Here is a 21362-nt window from a genome sequence, read left to right as displayed (position 1 = left end):
CCATCACCGCATCTTATTGTTTAGTCGCTCAGTCCTGTCCAACTCTGTGATCTCACGGACTGTAACCCACCAGGCTCCTCTGTCCATGGGATTCTCCAGGCAAGAATACTGAAGTGGGTAGCCATTTCCTTCTCCAGGGGATCTTCCCAAGGATCGAACCCATGTCTCCTGCGTTAGCAGGTAGATTCTTTACCACTTAGACACATGGGAAGCCCTCATCATATCTAGGAAAACCTTAATAAGTGGGTAAAGAGACCAGCCATCTCTAGGAGCCCCTGGGCAGGTTGTGCAGCCCGAGAGGGCTGTCTGCTTAGTTTTATGTGGAAAGGGACAAGTTCTTCCTGACCCTCCTGATCGCCACTAGGCCCACCTCCTAAACCCTTCTCCTGGAATGGAGAAGGTCATATACAAAAGGTCAGAGACACAGATCTTGTTCTCAACTGTGTCCCTCCTATTCTAAGAGGTGGGAAGGGATGAAGGGCTGTCCTATTACTTAAGTCCTTACATTTTGGGTCCCTTTAAAAATTGAAAAGAAGGGACCACCCTGATGGCTTCCCAGGTGGCTCAGATGGTAAAGTGTCTGCCTGTAATGAGGGAGACCCGAGTTCGATCCCTGGGTTGGGAAAATCCCCTGGAGAAGGAAATGGCAACCCACTCCAGTATTTTTGCCTGGAAAATTCCATGGATGGAGGAGCCTGGTAGGCTCCAGTCCGTGGGGTCACAAAGAATGGGATACGACGGATTGACTTCACTTTCACTCTCACTCTGACGGTCCAGTGCTTCTACTGAAGGGGGCTTGGGTTTGATACCTGGTCGGGGAATTTAGATCTTGTATGCTATCTAGCGGGCTTCCCAGGTGGTTCTGCAGTAAAGAATCTGCCTTCTAATGCAGAAGACAAAGGAGATGCGAGTTCGATCCCTGGGTCAAGAAGGTCCTCTGGAGGAGGAAATGGCAATCCACTCCAGTATTCTTGCCTGGGAAATCCCATGGACAGAGGAGCCTGGTGGGATATAGTCCATGGGGTCGCAAAGAGTCAGACACAACTTAGCGACTGAACACATGCTATGTGGTGTGGCCCCAGGAAAGAAAAAGTTGATGACCAAAAAGTCGAACCTGTCAAGTTATATAAAGCAACATCGGCTGTGACTGCAGATCTCAGGAATCTCCGGTCCTTTCCAAACTGACCTGCCTTGGCTGAGATTATGGGGTGGGGATGGTGGTACGAATGATTCACAGAAGAATAGCTATTTCGGTTCTGGGCTGGAGGAGGAGCTGGAGCCTGGGCCATTGAGCGCGAGGACCCGGGCTCCCTGGTGGCCATCACAGTTGGCTGTCCTCCCAGCTCAGTGGAGTAATGAGCAACCGAGCTGCCTCTGGGGGAGGAAACAGTTAAAGTCCTGCCGCAGCTGCAGTCCTCTGGGCGTGGTTCTGCTGTCTGACTGGGGCTCCGGATCCTGGGCCCAGAGGCAGAGGAAGCCCAGCTTCGCAGTGGCAGACTGTTTACATGGCTGAATTGGATCTGATGGCTCCAGGCCCGCTGAGCGGGGTCCCCGCTCACCCTCCGGCCACTCTCAGCCCAGACTCTGGCTCGGCCAGTCCCGCAGAAGAAGAGAACCTGGGCTCCCCGGGGAGCCCCCCAGGGGAAACTGGGGGACAGGGCTCTGAGTGGCAGGGAGCTCCCGAGACAGAGGGCCCGGAGGAGGAGGAGGAGGTCCTATGTGACTTCTGTCTCGGGGCCAGCAGGGTGAAGGCCGTCAAGTCCTGCCTGACCTGCATGGTGAACTACTGCCCGGAGCACCTGCGGCCACACCAGGAGAACAGCAGGCTGCATGGCCACCAGCTGACCGAGCCCGCCAGGGACCGGGACCTGCGGGTGTGCCCCGCCCACCGCAGCCCACTGATTGCCTTCTGCGACCCCGACGGGCAGTGCATCTGCGAGGAGTGCAGCCAGGCGGAGCACAGGGGCCACGCCTTGGTCTCCCTGGACGCCGCCCGCAGGGACAAGGAGGTGAGTGCTGGGGTCTAGGGGAGAGGGAGGTGGGGAGGCTGCCAGGCCTCTGCCGAGGCTCCTGGGGCTGCGTTCTCTCAGCCTTGCTACCTGGCGGTACACCCAGCCTGAATGTCTCTTGCACTTGGCTTTGGATGCTGTAGTGGCTCACTCTATCCCCACTGGCCCCACTGTCCCTGAAATGCTCCCTGTCTGTCTGTCGCTCCTCTTGCTAGTTTCCTGCTGTTTCTCACTCAGCTTTCAGTGCTGATCTGTTTCTGGGGGTGGGGTATGCAAGGTGTATGACTGAGGACAGTGGTGTTCCCCTCTGGTCAGGTCTGAGTGGCAATGAATGAAATGTAAATCTTGGCAGAAATTCTAGAGAAAAGAGCCAAAAATTTCCCCTAATTTCTCTTCTTCCCTTTACCCTAAACGAGATATCAGGAGACAGGGCCCCCCTGGAGGTGCCAGCTATGAAATTCAAGACCTTGAGATGGGCTGAGATAACATAGAACTGGGAACGTCCCTCCTGGATAATGTCAAGGACCACTTCCCTTAGGGAAAATAAACCTCCTTATCAGATAGAAGCATCAGGAGAGACAGAAACACTGTGCTCATAGCCTATAATTTTATTCCCATCAGATAGGGAAACTGTTTATGGAACAACTGGCTTTTCTCTGCCCTAAGGCTGAGAGCCTGGAGAATTCTTGGGAATGGACTTAAATGCTTTGTTTCTCTTACTTGGACTTCCTACGAGCACTTTGCTTCTGGGGGGTGGGGTGACGTGCAGTTGAACTTTGTCTCACATTTCTTTCTTTCTTTTTAAAATGTTTATTTATTTAGCTGCTTGAAGCATGCCGGCTTAGTTGCATGTAGGATCTTGGTTCCTTGACCAGGGATTGAACCCTTGTCCCCTGTGTTGAAAGGTGGATTCTTAGCCACTGGACTGCCAGGGAAGTCCTGTGCCACATTTCTTGTGTCTAGATGCTGGGCAGCTCCCTTGTTGGCACTGAGCACAGTGCCTTGGCCCAGGGCTCCAGACAGCTGAGAAGGAGCTTCCTGGGAGGGGCAGGTTCCTAGCAGGGTCCCTCTTCCACGTCCTCCCTTAAGTATGGATTTTATCTGGTGTAAGTGGGAATAATTCTGGAAAGTTCTGTATCCCAGATGTCAGTGAGTCACCATTTCCAGCTCTAGAATCCACTTGTTGACTGTTCCCAGCGTCTCTAGTGCCAGGAAACGTCTGGTCAGGAGAGAGCTGGTCATTTCCACCCACTCCTCACGTTCATGGCCACGAGGAGGCTCTGGATCAACAGACAGGTCAGAGGACAAAGCTCCAGGTAATTGAGGAAACTGGTCTTGGAGCGTTGCCATGTGCAACATGCTTCCCTGGGATTTCCCCATTTGGTCCTGGGATGACTCTATGAGGTGGCGACTCTTCATCCCCACCACATTTGTCCAAGCTCATGCAGATGGCTAAGTCATGGAGTGAGGGATGGAAGCTTCTGGAAGGCCACCCACTGGAGGACACAAGGAAGAACTCCAAGGTCACAATATTATAACCTTATTTTTTTTTTTTAATGCTTCCAAAACCTGCCATACATGTAGTAAAGAGTTGAAGGCAGAGTGCATTTCCCTTGTTCAGGGTATAATATCTGAATTCTGTCATGTTTAGCTGGAAAAGGAATGCATGTACATACACAACAGAGGAACAATCACCAAATACTGCAATAGATTTTACCAGAAAAGGTCTCCCTCCCATCCTGGATCCACCCATCTCCTTCTTCAGAAGTATAATATGCTCAGTCACCAAGTCGTGTCCGACTCTTTGCAACCCCACAGACTGCAGCCTTGCCAGGCTGCTCTGTCCATGGGATTTTTTCAGGCAAGAATACTGGAGTGGGTTGCCATTTCCTTCTCCAGGGGAGTTTCCCAACCCAGGGGAATAACTACATGGGAATAACATCGATCCCCAGGGATCAAACTTGCATCTTTTGCGCTGCAGGCAAATTCTTTACCTTGGAGCCACCTGGAAAGCTCCTCTTCAGAGGTAAACACCATCATATACTCTTCCTCCTTGTTCCTTTCAGAAAATTCTGTGCCTGTAGCAACATAGATACAATATAAGTTTTAAATGTAGTGTAAGCTGGTGCGTTACAGAGACATTGAGTAGTTGTCATTCTGAGCAGGGAGAGTTGTTTAGTGAAGGGAACCCCAACCTCTGGGATCTAACCTGACAATCTGAGGTGGAGCTGATGTAATAATAGAAATAAGTGTTAGTTGCTCAGTTGTGTGCAACTCTGTGACCCCATGGACAGTAGCCCTACAGGCTCCTCTATCCGTGGGATTATCCAGGCAAGAATACTGCAGTAGGTGGCCATTCCCTTGTCCAGGGGATCTTCCCAACCCAGGGATTGAACCTGGGTCTCCCTCATTGCAGGCAGATTCTTTACCATTAATAAAAATAAAGTACACAATAAATAATAAAAATAAGTAATGTGCTTGAATCATCCAGAAAACCATCCCCCTACCTATGGAGGACTTTTCTTCCACGAAACCAGTTTCTGGTGCTAATAAAGTTGGGGGCTGCTTATATAGTACATGTGCAGAACCCCAAATTTGGACATCCCAGGAGGGAGCTGTGTCAGGTAACACAAAGGCACCCAGGACAGTTTTTGGTGCTGAAAGCAGTGGCGGTTATAGGAGCAGTGTGGTAGCCTCGGCCCCAGATCTAGGCTCTGGCCTGTTCACCGCCTCTGCTTGCGGTTCTGCTTGTTTGAGTTTTCTGCTTTTCTGCCCTGTGTCCTTGCTTTCAATTCAGAGCGAGCGAGCCCAATAATTGTGCTCTCTCTCGGTGGTCCTCACTGCTCAGGAGCCGAAAGATTTCTTGCCAGGAGACTGGCTCAGAAGACACAGTTCCTTGAGGAGGCTGCAACCTCCACCAGGATTATTTGGAAAGCCTTAACAGACCTAAGTAAGGCTCCAGAAGTTCCATCTTTCCTTCAGCCAGCCTGAACTTGCTGGAGCTACTTGCTGAAGGTCACTTTGGATGGTGTTTAGGGCTGCTTGCTAAGGCAAGCCCATCATGCAGAGGAAGCTGAGAACGGCAGGGTCAGCCACAGGGACAAAGCGCAGCCAGGACCCTGCACAGGGTCTGCATGGCTTCTCAGTTCTCCGACTGAGCCTCTTCTGCGGCTCCTATGCTCTCCAGCTATGCCTGTGGGCAAAAACTCTTGAATTTGGAAATTCCAGGTGTTCTCTGAGTATTTCTTCTGTGCTGCTGGGCTCCTAGGGCCTAGCCCTTTCCTATGGGGACTCACCTCTTCCCCTTCCTGGGGCCAACTTCCCAGGGCCCCTTAACTTAAAAAAAATTTTTTTTTAATTGAAGTATAGCTGATTTACAATGCTGTGCCAATCTCCATTGTACAGCAATGGAGTGACTCAGTTTTAACATATATATATTCTTTTTAAAATATTCTTTTCCATTAGGGTTTATCTCAGGATATTGAATATGGTTCCCTATGCTATACAGTAGGATTTTGTTGTTTATCCATCCTGTATATAATTGACATAAATTCGAGCAAACCCCAGAAGATAGCGAGGGACAGGGAAGCCTGGCGAGCTGCAGTGCATGGGGTGGCAAAGAGTTGGACATGACTGAGTGACTGAGCTGAACTGAATCCCAGACTCCCAGTCTATCCCTCTCCCTTAGCCTTCAAGAGCAGCTGGTCTTAACTCCTCTCACCTTTTCAGAACTCAGGCTCACTGCCAAGAAGTGGACATGCGTGTGTGCATGTAGTGAAGTCTGTACCACTTCTGTGACTGCTTTTCTGTTCTTTTCTGTTCCTCACTGTGTTTATCAAACATTACCGAGAGCTTTTTGTGGGCTCAGTGTGCTGCACCCTCCCAGGGAGTGTGGGCTGTAATCAGGAAGCCAAAGCAGGCCCTTGGCTCCCCAGACGTCCAAGGGTTGGGACAGCACAAAAGCTCAGCCGTGTGTTCCGAGGAGGGAGCCCCTGGCAGGTGAGGGGTGGGGGTCTTGGCAGGAGGGAAGGCCTGGGCTGGACCCCGTCTTAGACCTTTAGGTCCATTTGTGGCAGGTCACTGCATCCAACCTCGGCACAGGTTCCAGAAAGCTAAGGACAGGGTAGGGACGTGGACACAGTCTCAAGGTGAAGCAAGAGCCAGGTTCTGAGAGCCACAAGTGTCCCCAGTTCTCGGGGGAGCAGTTAACCAGCGTTGTTCATGGCCGTCTGCTGCCAGAAGGTGGATGGCTTGAGGCTGTTCAGAAGAATTTCTTCTAGAACTTCTGAAGAGTGGTTGGGCTCAGTATTATCTAACTTGTTTTTTCTTAAACATTCTACTGCCTTCAAGAACAGGGAGGCTGCCTTATATAACTGGACTGACGTGTAGTGGGTTCCGACCAGCCACCTGAGGAGCGAAGTCAGGGCCCAGGCCGGACTCTTGTGTTCCCAGAGGGACACACAGAGTGCCTGACACCACGTAGAATGTCTTTTTTTCTCTCTCCTCACTCCCTCTGCTGTTCCAGTTTGCATCTCTAACCTGATCCCGGCCACCCAGCTGGGTGCCGCCTGTGCCCTGGAGGAAGAGGCAAGAAACAGTCTGTTAACATTTTCTTGAGGTGCCAGAGGAGATGCTAGAGGGCCTGACGAGGGCCGTGGAGCCCGCCAGTGGCAGGTGTTGGATCACAGACACGGTGTCCTTTGCACAGCATCTGTCCTCTCCCCGCCAAAGTGGGCGGGGCTCTCTGTGCCCCTGGATGTGGGGCATTTACGCTCACTGGCACCCCTGTTCTGCTTTGGTGCAGAGCCTGCCCTGGCCTGCGATGTGTGTGAGGCTGAAGTCTTGGGAAATCCTGGAGCCGGGGTCTGAGGCACCCCGTCATTTTCTAGGAACAGGAATAACTGGAGGTGCTGGTTGCCCAAGTGGTCCCGCCTGTCATGGGGAAGCGGGAGTGCCCGCTGGTGGGGTGACTCAGAGGTCCCCATGAGGCACTTTGGAGTCCTTTTCTCCTTTAGTGGCTGTCTGCAGACAGTGGGGAAAAACCCCTCCCTATATACTCTGGGGATCTCCTGGGTCCCTGGGTCATGCTGGGGCTGGCCCCTTTAACATGTCCACGTCTGTGCTGTTGCTCTTGTGTGTCCTGTTGCGTCTCCCACCACCTTTTAAACAAGCACCTCATGTCCTTCCCCCCGCCCAACCTGGAGAGGTCACTGGGTAAGCCTTTCTGATAGATCAGGATTCCACAATCTCCCCCAAACAGGTCAGATCCCCTCCTTCTCCCCCGCTTCCCCCACTCCATCAGGTCTCAGGTGTGGGAAGTCAGTGGACTCCCATCAGCTATGAGTCAGGACCCTGGAGCTTAATCAGAAGTTCCCAGTTTTTGGCAGAGTGAGGCAGGTCCGCTGCTCGCCTGGGCTTCTGTCCCTGGGGCCTGGGATTACCACGAGCTTTGGTGGGAGGAAGGGGAGACACGTCAGGTGCTCCCCGCCAGTCCAAGACCTGTTAGGGCAAGTGACTCAGAACTCAGTGCTGACACACGCTACTGTGAAAAGCAGTGAAAGCTATCCTTTCTGTTGCCACTGTCTCACACCCTTGTGGAGGCAGAAAGTGATGGGGGCCTTTGAAGTTCACAAAGGCTCTGGTTTCCTGTCTTGTCAGGTTCTGGGCAGAAAGTGCTTAGGGAGGTGGAGTGGGGCTGGGCGGGGGGTGGGGGTCAAAGCAGGCAAACCCAGAGTTCTCATGTGGGCACTCACCTCGGTGGGGAGGGGTTGCCCTGCCTGCGTTCGGGAGAGAAGGTTCTGTGATGGAAAGCAACCAAAGAGGCACCAGTAAAATGACGAAGTCAATGACGCCACTGCCACTGATGGAGTACCCGCGAGGTGCCAGCTGCTGTGCAGACTTCCTGCTGCCTCCCGTCCTCATAGGAACCCTGTGAGTTGGACACTAGCTTTCCCCACCTTACAGTGAAGAAATGCAAGTGGGGAAGCTTTAAGTCAACTTTGTCCCAAAGTCTTGGCTGGTAAGTAGAAACCCTGGGGTCCCCCCCACTGCCAGTTCCAAGCCCCTGTGCTCCCTGTCAGCCTGTTCTAGACCACTGACACCTACGTGACCCTCGTGGCTCTGTTTTCTCACCTGTGCTATGGAGACAGCGTGTTTACCTGCTGTGGGCATGGTCTCAATGACAGGAGGAGATTCAGCTGGTAATGCTGGTGCACAGTGGACCCTCTCTGCCTCCATGGAGGGCACCCAGCCTGCCCCTGAGAGCAGCTTCCGAGGCAAACTCTCCTTTCTGTGGAAGAAGGGCAGGTGGCACCGTTGCTCCCTGGGACCTTCCGGGTACGCTGGGCACCTTCCTCCCTAACACTGCTGACCTTTCCTCTTCTTAGGCTGAGCTTCGGAGGACCCAGTTAGACCTGGAGCAGAAATTCAAGTTGAATGAAAATGCTATCTCCAGGCTCCAGGCTAACCATAAATCTGTCCTGGTAAGTCTGGCTGGAGTCACCTGCCAGGCTTTGACACACCTGGCTGGCTGCTGCTGCTGGTTCAATCAGGCCCACCCGGAACCGTGGGATTCGGCTGCAGGCCTGGCCTCCACGTCTGCAGGCCCGGCCTCTGTGTCTACAGGCCCCTTAGGTCTTATCATCTGATGGAAACTGTGGGTACAGATCAGGTTGGCTACACTGTAGGGTGGCATCACCTTGTCTCTGGGATTTGCTGTGAAATTAGTTCAAGGTTGAAAACTGGCAAGTGATTCACTTTTAACAATAGAGAATAGAAGCAAACTAGTCCTGTGATGTGTGTGCATGCTAAGTCACTTCAGTCGTGTCTGACTCTGCGACGCTATGAACTTTAGCCCACCAGGCTCCTCTGTCCATGGGATTCTCCAGGCAAGGATACTGGAGTGGATTACCATGCCCTCCTCCAGTCCTGTGATAGCTCTGGCTTATTTGTATATTTGCATATGCTTTTTTGACCAGGAGCAAATGGTATATGTGGGAATGGAGGGGGGTGGTTAGCTAGAGCTCCAGAAATTATGCATAATCTTGTCTTCTTCCACCATGAAAGGGTGTTCCGCATGCGATTCTCGCCTGTCCTAAGTCCTGGCAGACAGAAAAGAGAGGCGAGAGCGGCTGGATTAGTGGATGGTACTTCGGGTTTGAATCCTCAGTCAGGAAGATCCCCTGGAGAAGGAAATGGAAACCCACTCCAGGATTCATGCCTGGGAAATTCCGTGGACATAGGAGCCTGCCATGCCATAGTCCATGGGGTTGCAAAGAGTCGGACATGACTTAGTGACTGAACAACAACAATAGCAACTTGATAAGGCCAGTGGTGTACGTGTGTGCCCAGTCTGACTCTTTGCAACCCCGTGGACTTTAGCTCACCAGGATCCTCTGTCCATGGCACTTCCCAGGCAAGAATCCTGGAGTGGCTCTTCATGCCCTCCTTCAGGGGATCTTCCAGACCCAGGGATTGTACTCAAGTCTCTTGTATCTCCGGCATCGGTAGGCGGGTTCTTTACCACTGGGCCATCTGGGAAGTCCCATAATGGTATGCCAGGCTACTTAGTTTTAGTCTCTCTGGTTTCTGACCACTTTCCATAATAAACTCGAAGTGGACCCATACTGTTTCACAAAAGCTTCTCACTAGTGGCAAGCCAATAACCACAACTCAGAGGAGAATGCAAAACGTGCACACATTGGCAGTTAGGAGCAGTGGCATCTTTGTGTATGAAGAATGATTCTACCTCTCCATCCGTTCACCCACTCATCCATCCATCCCTCCCCCAACCATCCATCCATCCATCCATCCATCCATCCACCCACTCACCTGTCAGCACCAGTACCTAAGAACTACCAAAGATAAGAGGGAACTGTTGAAAAGAACGTGGATTGAAGTTGTAAATATGACCTTGACTAAGGCATTTACTAAAGATATGGAAGGACAGACTCCCACATACACAGGTGCCATCAGGCAAATCCCTACTGTTCATCACGTGGAGTTAGTTGTATATATTTTTGAATGTGGCATTCCATTCCATACAGGTAGGCTTGTCCTGCAATGCTCAGGTGCTGTGGTTGCCTTCACATGCCCTAGACGTTTTGTGTCTGGCCCAGACACCAGAGGATGTGCTTTCAGCTCAGATGGATCCAGTGGGCAGTTTGGTGTTGTTCAGTCACTAAGTCGTGTTCGACTCTTTGCAACCCTACGGATTGCAGCACATCAGGCTTCCCTGTCCTTCACTATCTCCTGAAGTTTGCTCAAACTCATGTCCGTTGAGTTGGTGATGCCATCCAACCATCTTACCCTTTTTCATCCCCTTCTCCTTCTGCCCTCAACCTTTCCCAGCCTCAGGGTCTTTTCCAGTGATTTGGCTCTTCACATCAGGTAGCCAAAGTATTGGAGTTTCAACTTCAGTATCAGTCCTTACAATGAATATTCAGGGTTGATTTCCTTTAGGATTGACTGGTGTGATCTCCTTGCTGGACGGTTTGATTTCCTTGGTGGGTAGTTTAGCTGGACATAATGAAGTGCTGAGAAAGCAAATTCAGGCTACTGATTTGTACAAAGAAGACAAATTATTAATTTTCTGCAAGAAATATGACTCTCAAGTACACTGAACAGGTCCATTGTCCAGGCAGGAAGACTGATGTCACAGACCTGAAGAGGAACCTGACTGTCAGATCTGGCCTCAGCAGACAACGCACAGTCTCGTCCAATGGATGAGAGACAAAGTTAATGAAGAGTAAATAAGGACTCACACCCCGGGGGGTCCTTGTTTTATGGAACCCAGGATTCAAATGAGAATAAAGGCTTTCTTTTATAGTAGGAAATTGTTCCCTAATTTGAGAGTTTCTTGGGTTTATATTGGGATTCTCAGGTGGCGCTAGTGGTTAAAAATTAACCTGCTAATGCAGGAGACTCAGAAGACGCAAGTTTGATCCCTAGGTGGGGAAGATCCCCTCCAGGAGGAAATGGCAACTCACTCCAGTATTCTTGCCTGGGAAAGTCCATGGACAGAGGAGCCTGGCGGACTGCCGTCTGTGGGGTCAGAGTTGAACATGACTGAGTGTGCATGCATGCTTTTTTACATTTCTGTGTGTTGAGCTTTGATAAGATTGATGCTTCACTAATCACTAATGGGTTTTTCACTGATTCTCCCCCACCCCCTTGCCACTAGGTGTCAGTGTCGGAGGTGAAGGCCAGGGTGGAGGAGCAGTTCGGGGAGCTCCGTGCTGCCGTGACGAAGGCCCAGGCCGACGTGATGCTCTTCCTGGAGGAGAAGGAGCAAGCTGCCCTGGGCCAGACCAACGGCATCAAGACCCACCTGGAGTGTAGGAGTGCAGAGATGGAGAAGGCCAGGCAGGAGCTAGACAGAATCGCTGCCATTGGCAGTCCCGTGCTATTCCTGGAGGTATGGGTCACTGCGACGCCGGAGCCAGAGAGACCCTCACTCTGCTAGGTCCGCAGTGGATATGGCAAGGCAACCACCCTGTTGATAAATGAAGCAGAGAGCAGCAGAGAACAGGAGTAGGAGGGAGGGCTGCCCAGAGCGGGAGGCCAGACCAGGTCGTGGAAGATGCCTTCTATGTGGTCAGGTGCTGAGCTGGACCCATTACATTTTGTGAAGTACACGCCCCTATCAGCCCGTGTCACAGATGCAGAAGGTGCTGTATTGAGTAGGGCAGCCCTGTTTAGGAAGCACAGAAGCCAGGGCAAGTTCCGCTGTGTTTCTTTTCCTGCAGGAGTACTGCAAGTTCAAGAACACGGAGGATGGCGCCTTCCCCAGTGTCTACATAGGGCTCAAGGACAAGCTATCAGGCATCCACAAGGTCATCACGGACTCCACTGCCCACCTGATCCAGCTGCTGCAGAGCTACAAAGAGAAGCTCCAGGAGTTCTCCAAGGATGGTGAGACGCCAGGCCTTGTGACATCTCTGGAGGGGTTGGCAGGGGAGGCGGGGGTCAGGGAAGGAGAACAGAACAGGGGTGGAGAGAATGTCCCATTTTCAGAGCCGTCCTCTGGTTGGACCGTGCAGCTGGTGGACACGTACCTTGATGATGTTAACTTACAACTGATTTCAGAAAACATGGTCTTGGTATGCGCTTGGCCCGCATTTCCACTTAAGTGCAGACTAACTACCGAGGTCACTGATGCCTGTGCTTTCAAGTGAAACCCAGGTTAGGCTGGGATCTTTCCTCAGTGGGTTTTACTTCGATGTGGTCCATTGAGCAGGATTCTCTGAAGCATGACTAGTGTCTGGTCCTGACTTTCCCCAGGAGGCCCAGGGAAGAGCAACTGAAGTGGGGGGTTCCTGTTCCTTAGATTCTCTTGCCCACCTGGACAGGTGAGCATTTACAACTCTTGATTTTCTAGAGGAGTACGACATCAGAACTCAGGTGTGTGCTGTCATTGAGCACAGACATCGGACCTCAAAACCTGAGCCCTGCACCAGGCAGCAGTTCCTCCAGTGTAAGTCGTGAGCTGCTCTGCTTTCCCGGGGCAGGGGGGTGGGTGGGTGGGGACTGTGCATGTGATGCTTCAGAAGCAAGGATACCATCTTTCAGCAGGTTTCAGGTTCTTGCAACTTTAGGTCTATCCCCAAATGGTACATTTAAATTTTAAATAAGCTGAATTAAAAAAAAAAATTAGAACTTTTAATTTTGAAAGTATTTCAGAGTTAAAAAAAAACATTGCACAAAAGAGGACCAAGAATTCTGATACACCTTTCACCTAGCTTTTCCAAACGTGAGCACTTTACATATATATGGTCCATTGATCCAAATCAGGAAGTGAGCATTGCTGGCTGGAATTTATTCAGATTTCACCAGGGTTGCTTCCAGTGTCCTTTTTCTGGTCAGAAGTCCAGTCCAGAGTCACAGATGTTTTCTGGTCTCCTTAGCTTCCTTCAGTCTGTGTCCAGTCCTTTAGTCCTTCTGTGTCCTTCAAAACCTTGGCCCCTTTAAAGATCCTGGCTGGTTACCAGGTGGCTCCCTTTTAAGTCTGGCTTGGCTGAAATTACTTAGCCCATTGTCCTGTCCTGACATCGAAGTGTCCTGGTCTGTTGGCATTTTTAGAAACACTTATTTTCAATCAATACTTGCTCATGGTTAACAAGACAGGGAGGTCTTGTCTCCCAGGAGAGGAAGGACATGTCTGGGTAATCAAGGCTAATTTTTCTGACTTTCATCTCTTTGGAACTCACTGTTCAACCCTGCTTCTGCTTGCTTTCTGGGGTGAGCTCTGGCTGGCTGACTCCTGAACCCCGTTTTCTCTGGTCTTGACGTGGAGCCTCGGGTTTGATGACCCTGTTCTTGCCGCAGCTCCTCGTCTCCCCCAGGACCTCTTGGTTTCCAGTTTCCTTTATTTATCTTTTGTGCTTCCTGACAGCAGCATATCTATGTTTTACAAACAGACAATGCAGCTAATATAGGGGCTTCCCAGCTGGCGTGATGGAAAATAATCCTCCTGCCAATGCAGCAGACATAAGAAATGCAAATTTGATCCCTGGGTCAGGAAGATCCCCTGGAGAAGGGAATGGCAACCCACTCCAGTATTCTTGCCTGGAAAATGCCATGGACAGAGCAGTCTGGTGGGCTACAGTCTGTGGGGGTTGCAAAGAGTAGGACATGACTGAAGTGACTTAGCATGCGCACATATAGTTGATACAAGAAGCCAACTGATGAGCTGCTGCACGCGTCAGGGGAGATTCAGGGGTGGCTTAGATGGGGGTGAACGGGGTCTCTAGGTGGGACTTGGGGCTTCCAGTGTGAGTTGAGGGGCAAAATGAGGGAGGATGGGGCCAAGAGAAATGTCAAAATAACCTGGAGTGTGACTTGAGCATTTGGGTGTGTGGAGGTGTCCTCTGGGGCCAGGAAAAGAATATCTGTGTACATGTGGGGGGGGACTGCTTGAGAATTCCCCTGCTAAATAGTGGCCAAATATTTTAACAAATGAGTGAATCAGATGTGGGTGTATGACCCTTGCCAACACTGCATAGAAAAGCACCTGAATTCAGGACATGTTTGTTGAATGAATGAAAACATGAGCCCATCAGTAAATTGTATTTCTTGATTCAGTTCAACAAATAATACAGTAAATGGCAAGCAGTTTGAGCTTCAAGAAGGAAGGAAGGAAGTGGGGGTGACTTGTTAAAAGGTGTCTGGGACCACTTACCACATGAGTGGGAGTGAGACCCCCTCCCCCAACCCCAACCTAGCAATTCCCTCAGACATGGCTGGGCATCCCAGGATTTAACTCTGTCCTGATGCTATCTGCCTGGAGATGGTATCAGAGCCCACCAGATGGACCCCACTTCAGATGCCAGTCACAATTATGGGGCCCCCAGAGGACCCACAACTTCTGTCCGACTTGGCTGCAATCCGAGGCTCCCAGGACCCTTTTTGGATTCGAGCATTTGCTAGAACAGCTCACAGAATTCAGGGAGACACTTATGTTCACCAGTTCATCAAAGGGTGTGATGAAGGACACAGATGAGCAGCCAGAGGAAGGGAGAGATGCTCAGAGCGAGGGCTGGGAGGGTCCCCATGGAGGTGGGGTCAATTGCCTGATGTGGATGTTTGTCAGCCTAGAAGTACTCAGAACCCCACACTCCTGGGATTTTATGGGGGCTTTATCCCACAGGCATGATGAACCACTTCCAGCCCATCTCTCTTCCCAAGAGAAGAGGAATTAGGGCTGCAAGATCCAAGCAGAACTTGGTTATGACTTGGTCCTTCTGGTGACCAGCCAGCCCCACCCCCCCATCCCCACACAGAGTCACTTTGTTAGAACGAAAGACACCAGGACTTCCCTGATGACCCAGTGGCTAATACTTCTAGCTCCAAGGCACTGAGGTCCAGGTTCAATCCCTGGTCAGGGAACTGGATCCCACATGCCAAAACTGAGATCTGGTGTAGCCAAATAAATAAATAAATAAACATAAAGTGAAACCCCCCAAACTCTACCTCTTAAGGAGAAAAAAGACATTTGTTTAACCCAGGAAATTACAAGGGTTTCAGGAACTCTGTGTCAGGAACTGGTCTCAGCATGGGATTTTCTAGGCAAGAACACTGAGTGGGTTGCCATTTCCTCTTCCAAGGGGATCTTCCTGACCCAGAGATTGAACCTGTGTCTCCTGTGTCTCCTGCATTGCAGGCAGATTCTTTCTAGGCAAGAATACTGGAGTAGGTTGCCATTTCCTGCTCCAGGGGATCTTCCTGACCCAGGGATCAAAACTTAGTCTCTTGCGTCTCCTGTGTTGGCAGGCAGGTTCTTTACCTCTGAACTGCCTGGGAAGCCTGTCAAAGACCAAACATTAGAACAAAAGATGGTGCTAGTGCTGTTACCACTCAGGAAATTACAGGGAACTCTGTGGTGGGAGCCAGGGGCAGAGACCAAGTCTGCAATTACTGTAAGTCACAGAGTCCCGCTTGTGTTCTGTTTCCTGGTTTTCACCCACCTCTTCTCTGGGAGGGGACAGAACTTGGGTAGACAGGGAACAGAGGGATGGGTGTCTACTCATCCCTTGCAGGCTGGCTAGATGTGAGTCAGCTGCCAGCCCCCGACCTTCTATGTCCCCCCCAGATGCCTGTGACATTGTCTTCGACCCCGACACGGCACACAGGTACCTCCGGCTGCAGGAGGACAACCGCAAGGTCACCAACACGGCGCCCTGGGAGCACCCCTACCCCGACCTGCCCAGCAGGTTCTCACACTGGCGGCAGGTGCTGGCCCAGCGGAGCCTGTACCTGCACAGGTACTACTTCGAGGTGGAGCTCTCAGGAGCGGGCGTCTATGTGGGCCTGACGTGCCAGGGCATTGACCGCAAGGGTGAAGAGCGCAACAGCTGTATCTCTGGGAACGACTTCTCCTGGAGCCTCCACTGGGACGGGAAGGGGTTCAGGGCATGGCACAGCGATGTGGAGACCCTGCTTAGCGCCAGCGCTTGCCGGAGGCTGGGGATCTATGTGGACTTCCCCGGTGGGGGCCTCTCCTTCTACGGCATCGAGCCTGAGACCCTGACGCTGCTGCACAGGTTCCAGTGTAAGTTTTCGGAGCCCGTCTACCCAGCCTTCTGGCTTTCCAAGAAGGACAGTGCCATCCGGATTGCGGATCTGGGAGAGGAACCCGAGAAGCCAGGGCCGGCCCCGGAGGAGGCTGCTGCCTAGACGCTGACCCAGGTCTCAGACCTGTGCTGACACACAGACAGGTGGCAGTTTCTATTGGGAGACTGACGAGGGGTCCATGCCAGCACCTGCTGGCTTTAGAGATCATGTGAGGATGAGGGGAAAGGTCTCTGGTCACCGCCCTGGGCTCCTCACTGCACTGGTCCCCGTGTTTGCAGTAATCCTCAAACCCTAGGTCCCCCTCACCATATTCTTATGATCTCGCCCTGTCTGCTTGGGTGGACACCATGCTGTGCCCAGAGGTGGTCACCAGGCAACCTCAGAGCTATCAGAAAGACTGCAGAGGAATCAGAACCATTGCTAACCTTGTCTTACTCCCGTGTTCCCTGTTCTGAGCGCCTCCTGGGCCTCAGCCCTCGTGACCTTCTCGGCAGCCCCATGGGGAGGTGCTCAACCACCCCCACTTGGCGGATGGACAGGCTGCGGTCTAGGGGGTTAGTGAACTCAGTCAGGGTCACTGTGGTCATGTGGCGAGTGAGTGGCTGAGCTGGGATTCAAACCTGACATCGAACTTCTAACCACTACCCAACCCTGCCCTCCTCCTTAGATCACAGGTGTTGTGTGTAAGTGAATAAACTACAAGCTGAACTGCATTTGTGAGCATGGAGAGTCTGACAGCCTCGGTGGCTTTTCCTGCCCATGTCTGATGGGCCTTGCAGCTGTGCTGTGACAGAGAGCTCACTACCTCACAGGCAGCTCTCCTGGCTTGGGCACAGCGAGAACTATAGGACTGTCTTCGTAGGGTCCATGTCCTAGTCCCTATGACCTCGGCATATGGCCCTAGCACCTCTCTTCTGGAGCCACCTGGACGGTGGGGAGCTCCTTATCCAAAGGACAGTTGTCTACACACTGAGAAGTAGCTCTCACAGGTCCCCTGGGAATATGCGTGTTTTCACATCCTGTTTCCCAGTTTCCTTGTGGTTTCCAGATTTTTTACGTCTCTGATCACTTTGTCTTCCTTTTGACAGATTGTTCCCTAAAATTAAAGGTGTCTTTAGTCCTTATTCTTGCTCAATTGTGTCTGACTCTGTGACCTCATGGACTGTAGCCTGCCAGGCTCCTCTGTCCATGGGATTTCCCAGGGAAGAATACCAGAGTGGGTTGCCGTTTTCTTCTCCAGGGGATCTTCCTGACTTGGGGATCGAATCCGCGTCTCTTGTGTCTCCTGCATTGGCAGACAGTTCTTTACTAACATCAAACCTTTAGGCAAATGACAAACTGTATTTCAACGGGTTTCTGAGGACATAACCTGAAATCCCTTCTGGGATTCACTGGAAATATAACTTCTGGGTCTTTTCCATGACCTGTGTCAAGGCAATCCTCTTCCTCTTTGCCCTGTCTGGTGGTCCTGTCTCAAGAGCACATTATTTCAGCATCACTTGACTTGTTTCTGGAGACCCTGTCAGACATTTGAATCATAGGATTTACACAGTGTAGGATTTTAATTTTCAAACTGAATTTTAAATTTTTTCAATTTTATTGACTTTTAAAAAATTTGAATTGTAAAACTCATGACATCACTGCTGCTTGTGGAGATAGATTTGTTTCATGATCCTACTGGGTTATAACAGCTCTCCTTCCTATCCTGCAGAAATTGGTGACCTTTTCTTAAATCTTACTCTTGTTGATACATAAATTGGTGAGAGTCTTGCAGTCCTCAGTCAATACCTTTTGGTTTTAGTTATTCAATAAGTCATGCATCCGTGTGGGACTTCCCTGGCTGTCCAATGGTTAAGACTTCACCTTCTAATGCAGTGGGTGCGAGTTCAATTGCTGGTTGGAGAGCTAAGATCCTACATGCCTCATGGCCAAAAAACCAAGACATTAAACAGAAGCAATATTGTAACATTCAATAAAAACTTAAAAAATAGTCCATGTCTAAAAAATTTTTTTAAAAAGTTATGCATGAGTAGAACTCTTCGATAACGTAGTTCACCTCTGCACCTTTATGCAATGGACACCATGAAGGACGTTTTCAACTGCAAAGGTCAAGATACACTATGTCAGCACTTCCTTCTAACAGTGCTCTGAAAGGAGAAAATGAGATCAGCTTGGCCACCGTGTTTTTTTTAAACCCCTATAGGTTGTTGATGTTTCTTCCTTAAATGCTCACAAACTATTTGATAAAGCATTTTAGAAATCAGGTACAAATTCACATCTAGTCTGCTGTTTGTAGAATCTACCTTATTTTTCTTTTAAAAAATCTAGACAATTTTGCCTGTCTCCATCCTCCAGCATTCTCCCTAGTTTCTCAAAATTTTCTGCTTGGATTTCAGTCACGTTGGTAAATTGTGTCAGTATCGTGAGATGTCATTTGTTTACGCCACACTCAGACTCATAAAAGGAACCCTCTGGGTGTCTCCTCACCTGTCTTCAACACCGGCTTCTCTTTTTGTTCACTCATTAAGGGCTTTCCTGGTGGTTTAGGGGTGAAGAATCGGCCTGCAATGCAGGAGACACAGGAGACGCTGGTTTGATCCTGGGGTCATGAAGATCCCCTGGAGGAGGAGATAACATCTCACTCCAGTATTCTTGCCTGGAAAATCTCATGGACAGAGAAGCCTGGTGGGCTATAGTCCACAGGGTGGTAAAGAGTCAGACACGACTGAGCAACTATCACTTTTTTTCTTTCTTTTGGCTTGAAGACCTTTTTTCTTGATGTAAAAAAGTAGAAGTTGCTCTGCTGCTGCTGCTAAGTCACTTCAGTCATATCCGACTCTGTGTGACCCCATAGACTGCAGCCCACCAGGCTCCCCCGTCCCTGGGATTCTCCAGGCAAGAACACTGGAGTGGGTTGCCATTTCCTTCTCCAATGCATGAAACTGAAAAGTGAAAGTGAAGTCACTCAGTCGTGTCTGACTCTTCGAGACCCCATGGACTGCAGCCCACCAGGCTCCTCCATCCATGGGATTTTCCAGGCAAGAGTACTAGAGTGGGGTGCCATTGCTTTCTCCGAGAAGTTGCTCAGTTGTGTGCAATTCTTTGTGATCCCGTGGACTGTACAATGGAATTCTCTAGGCCAGAATGCTGGAGTGGGTAGCCTTTCCCTTCTCCAGGGGATCTTCCCGACCCAGGAATCGAACCAGGGTCTCCTGCATTGCAGGCAGATTCTTTACCAACTGAGGTATCAGGGAAGCCCCTTCTTAAATTTTAGTAACGCTCGGTTTTTCTGTGATCAAAATTGATTGATCACAGCAAAACTGGGTGTTAGGAACATTTAGTTTCTTTCTATTGTTGCCTCAAGTGACAGTCATATCTTCTTTTACTTGGTCCAAAACTGAAAATTGCCTAAAACAAACAGATAAAAAATAAAAAGATAACAAAGGCCAGTGTTATGTTCTCTGTCATTTTTTCCAAGCTTGGTATGTATATCTCCAAGCTGTATGTCATATAGGAGCCTCCACTGTCTCTGGCAGCTCCTTAATCACAGATGGAATGTAGGCCTCACACTAGGACACCCCACCAATCAGTGGTAAGCACCTGTCTTCTATGATGAGAATGGGGCCCGGAGGGGGTGTAGGGCTTGCCCAAGGCCACAGCTCCAGTAAGAAAACTGTGGGGGATTCCAGCCCATCTCTAACTCCCAAGGTTGGGCCCTCAAGCATGAAGTCAAGGCCAAACTGGATTGTAAAACTGCTTCTTTGGCATATGTCAGCCCCACAGATTAAAACCCTAATTTATTTAGACCTTTAGGAACAAGCTGCTTCCAGTTTGTAGCATATCTGGGGGTAACGTGCCCCCTATACAGGTGCTTTGGGCCTCTCTGCTCTGTCTGGCCTTCCTGGTGGACCAGAAGCTAATCCACTCTTGCCTCTTCTCCAGGCTTGAGCTGTTAGCACTGATCTCCTTCTGGGTCCTGTCTTCACCCTAACCTTTTATAAGACCAGCCTGGCCATGACTTCCACCGCCTTTCTCTGGCAGTAGCTAGTTTCCAAATGTGGGTGCTAGAAATGCTCATGCCATTGCCTGCCTTTTGATGGTGTTATAGTTGCTAAGTCATGTCTGACTCTTTGTGACCCCATGGACTGGAGCCCGCCAGGCTCCTCTGTCCATGGGATTCTCCAGGCAAGAATACTGGAGTGGGTTGACATTCCCTTCTCCAGAGGATCTTCCTTCCTCTCCAGAGGATCATCCTTCCATCCAGTAAAGGATGAAGGGGGATCCTTTACTGTCTGAGCCAGTGGGGAAGCCCTGCTTCGCATGTAATAATACCTCATTTAATCCTCACACTGACACTGAAGTGACGCTGACACAGAATGATCTCTGTTGGTTTCCAAGCCATACCATTCAATATCATGGTAATCCAAGTCAATGCCGCGACCAGTAACACTGAAGAAGCTGAATTTGAATGGTTCTATGGAGACCTACAAGACCTTCTAGAACTAACACCCCCAAAAGATGTCCTTTTCATTATAGGGGACTGAAATGCAAAAGTAGGAAGGCAAGAGATACCTGCAGTAACAGGCAAATTTGGCCTTGGAATACAAAATGAAGCAAGGCAAAGGCTAACAGACTTCTGCCAAGAGAATGCACTGGTCATAGCAAAGACCCTCTTCCAAGAACACAAGAGAGGACTCTACACATGGACATCACCAGATGGTCAACACGAAATCAGATTGATTATATTCTTTGCAGTCAAAGATGGAGAAGATCTAAACAGTCAGCAAAAACAAGACCAGGAGCTAACTGTGGCTCAGATCATGAACTCCTTATTGCCAAATTCAGACTTAAATTGAAAAAAGTGGGGAAAACCACTAGACCATTCAGGTATGACCTAAATCAAATCCCTTATGACTATACAGTGGAAGTGAGAAATAGATTTAAGGGACTAGATCTGATAGAGTGCCTGATAAACTATGGATGGAGGTTCATGACATTGTGCAGGAGACAGGAATCAAGACCATCCCAAAGAAAAAGAAATGCAAAAAAGCAAAATGGCTGTCTGAGGAGGTCTTACAAATAGCTGTGGAAAGAAGAGAAGCGAAAAGCAAAGGAGAAAAGAAAGGTATACCCATATGAATGCAGAGTTCCAAAGAATAGCAAGGAGAGATAAGAAAGCCTTCCTCAGTGATCAATGCAAAGAAATAGAGGAAAACAATAGAATGGGAAAGACTAGAGATCTCTTCAAGAAAATTAGAGATACCAAGGGAACATTTCATGCAA

The 21362-nt window shown here is 50.0% G+C and overlaps 1 protein-coding gene across 1 annotated transcript; it reads left to right on the top strand.

Moving 5' to 3' along the window:
- The first annotated feature begins 1485 nt into the window (after positions 1-1485).
- TRIM16 (tripartite motif containing 16) lies at positions 1486-17901 on the top strand. The gene is made up of 6 exons (XM_068976815.1): positions 1486-2009; positions 8396-8491; positions 11191-11424; positions 11756-11921; positions 12388-12483; positions 15598-17901. Exons 1-6 carry the CDS (start codon positions 1506-1508, stop codon positions 16179-16181), a joined length of 1680 nt encoding a protein of 559 aa, XP_068832916.1. The 5' UTR covers positions 1486-1505; the 3' UTR covers positions 16182-17901.
- Positions 17902-21362: the final 3461 nt, after the last annotated feature.

The sequence above is a fragment of the Capricornis sumatraensis genome, chromosome 8 (assembly GCF_032405125.1).
Source record: "Capricornis sumatraensis isolate serow.1 chromosome 8, serow.2, whole genome shotgun sequence".
NCBI lineage: Eukaryota > Metazoa > Chordata > Mammalia > Artiodactyla > Bovidae > Capricornis > Capricornis sumatraensis.
Note: the sequence above shows the minus strand (reverse complement) of the source record. Positions and strands in the feature narration are given on the sequence as shown.

What these genes read in the sequence shown, in the direction of transcription:
- TRIM16 (XM_068976815.1), top strand. Translation starts at nt 1,506, where the DNA reads ATGGCTGAATTGGATCTGATGGCTCCAGGCCCGCTGAGCGGGGTCCCC. An exon ending in CTAACCATAAATCTGTCCTG is followed by an intron (nt 8,492 to 11,190) that starts GTAAGTCTGGCT and finishes CCTTGCCACTAG; the next exon opens with GTGTCAGTGTCGGAGGTGAA. An exon ending in GTCCCGTGCTATTCCTGGAG is followed by an intron (nt 11,425 to 11,755) that starts GTATGGGTCACT and finishes CTTTTCCTGCAG; the next exon opens with GAGTACTGCAAGTTCAAGAA.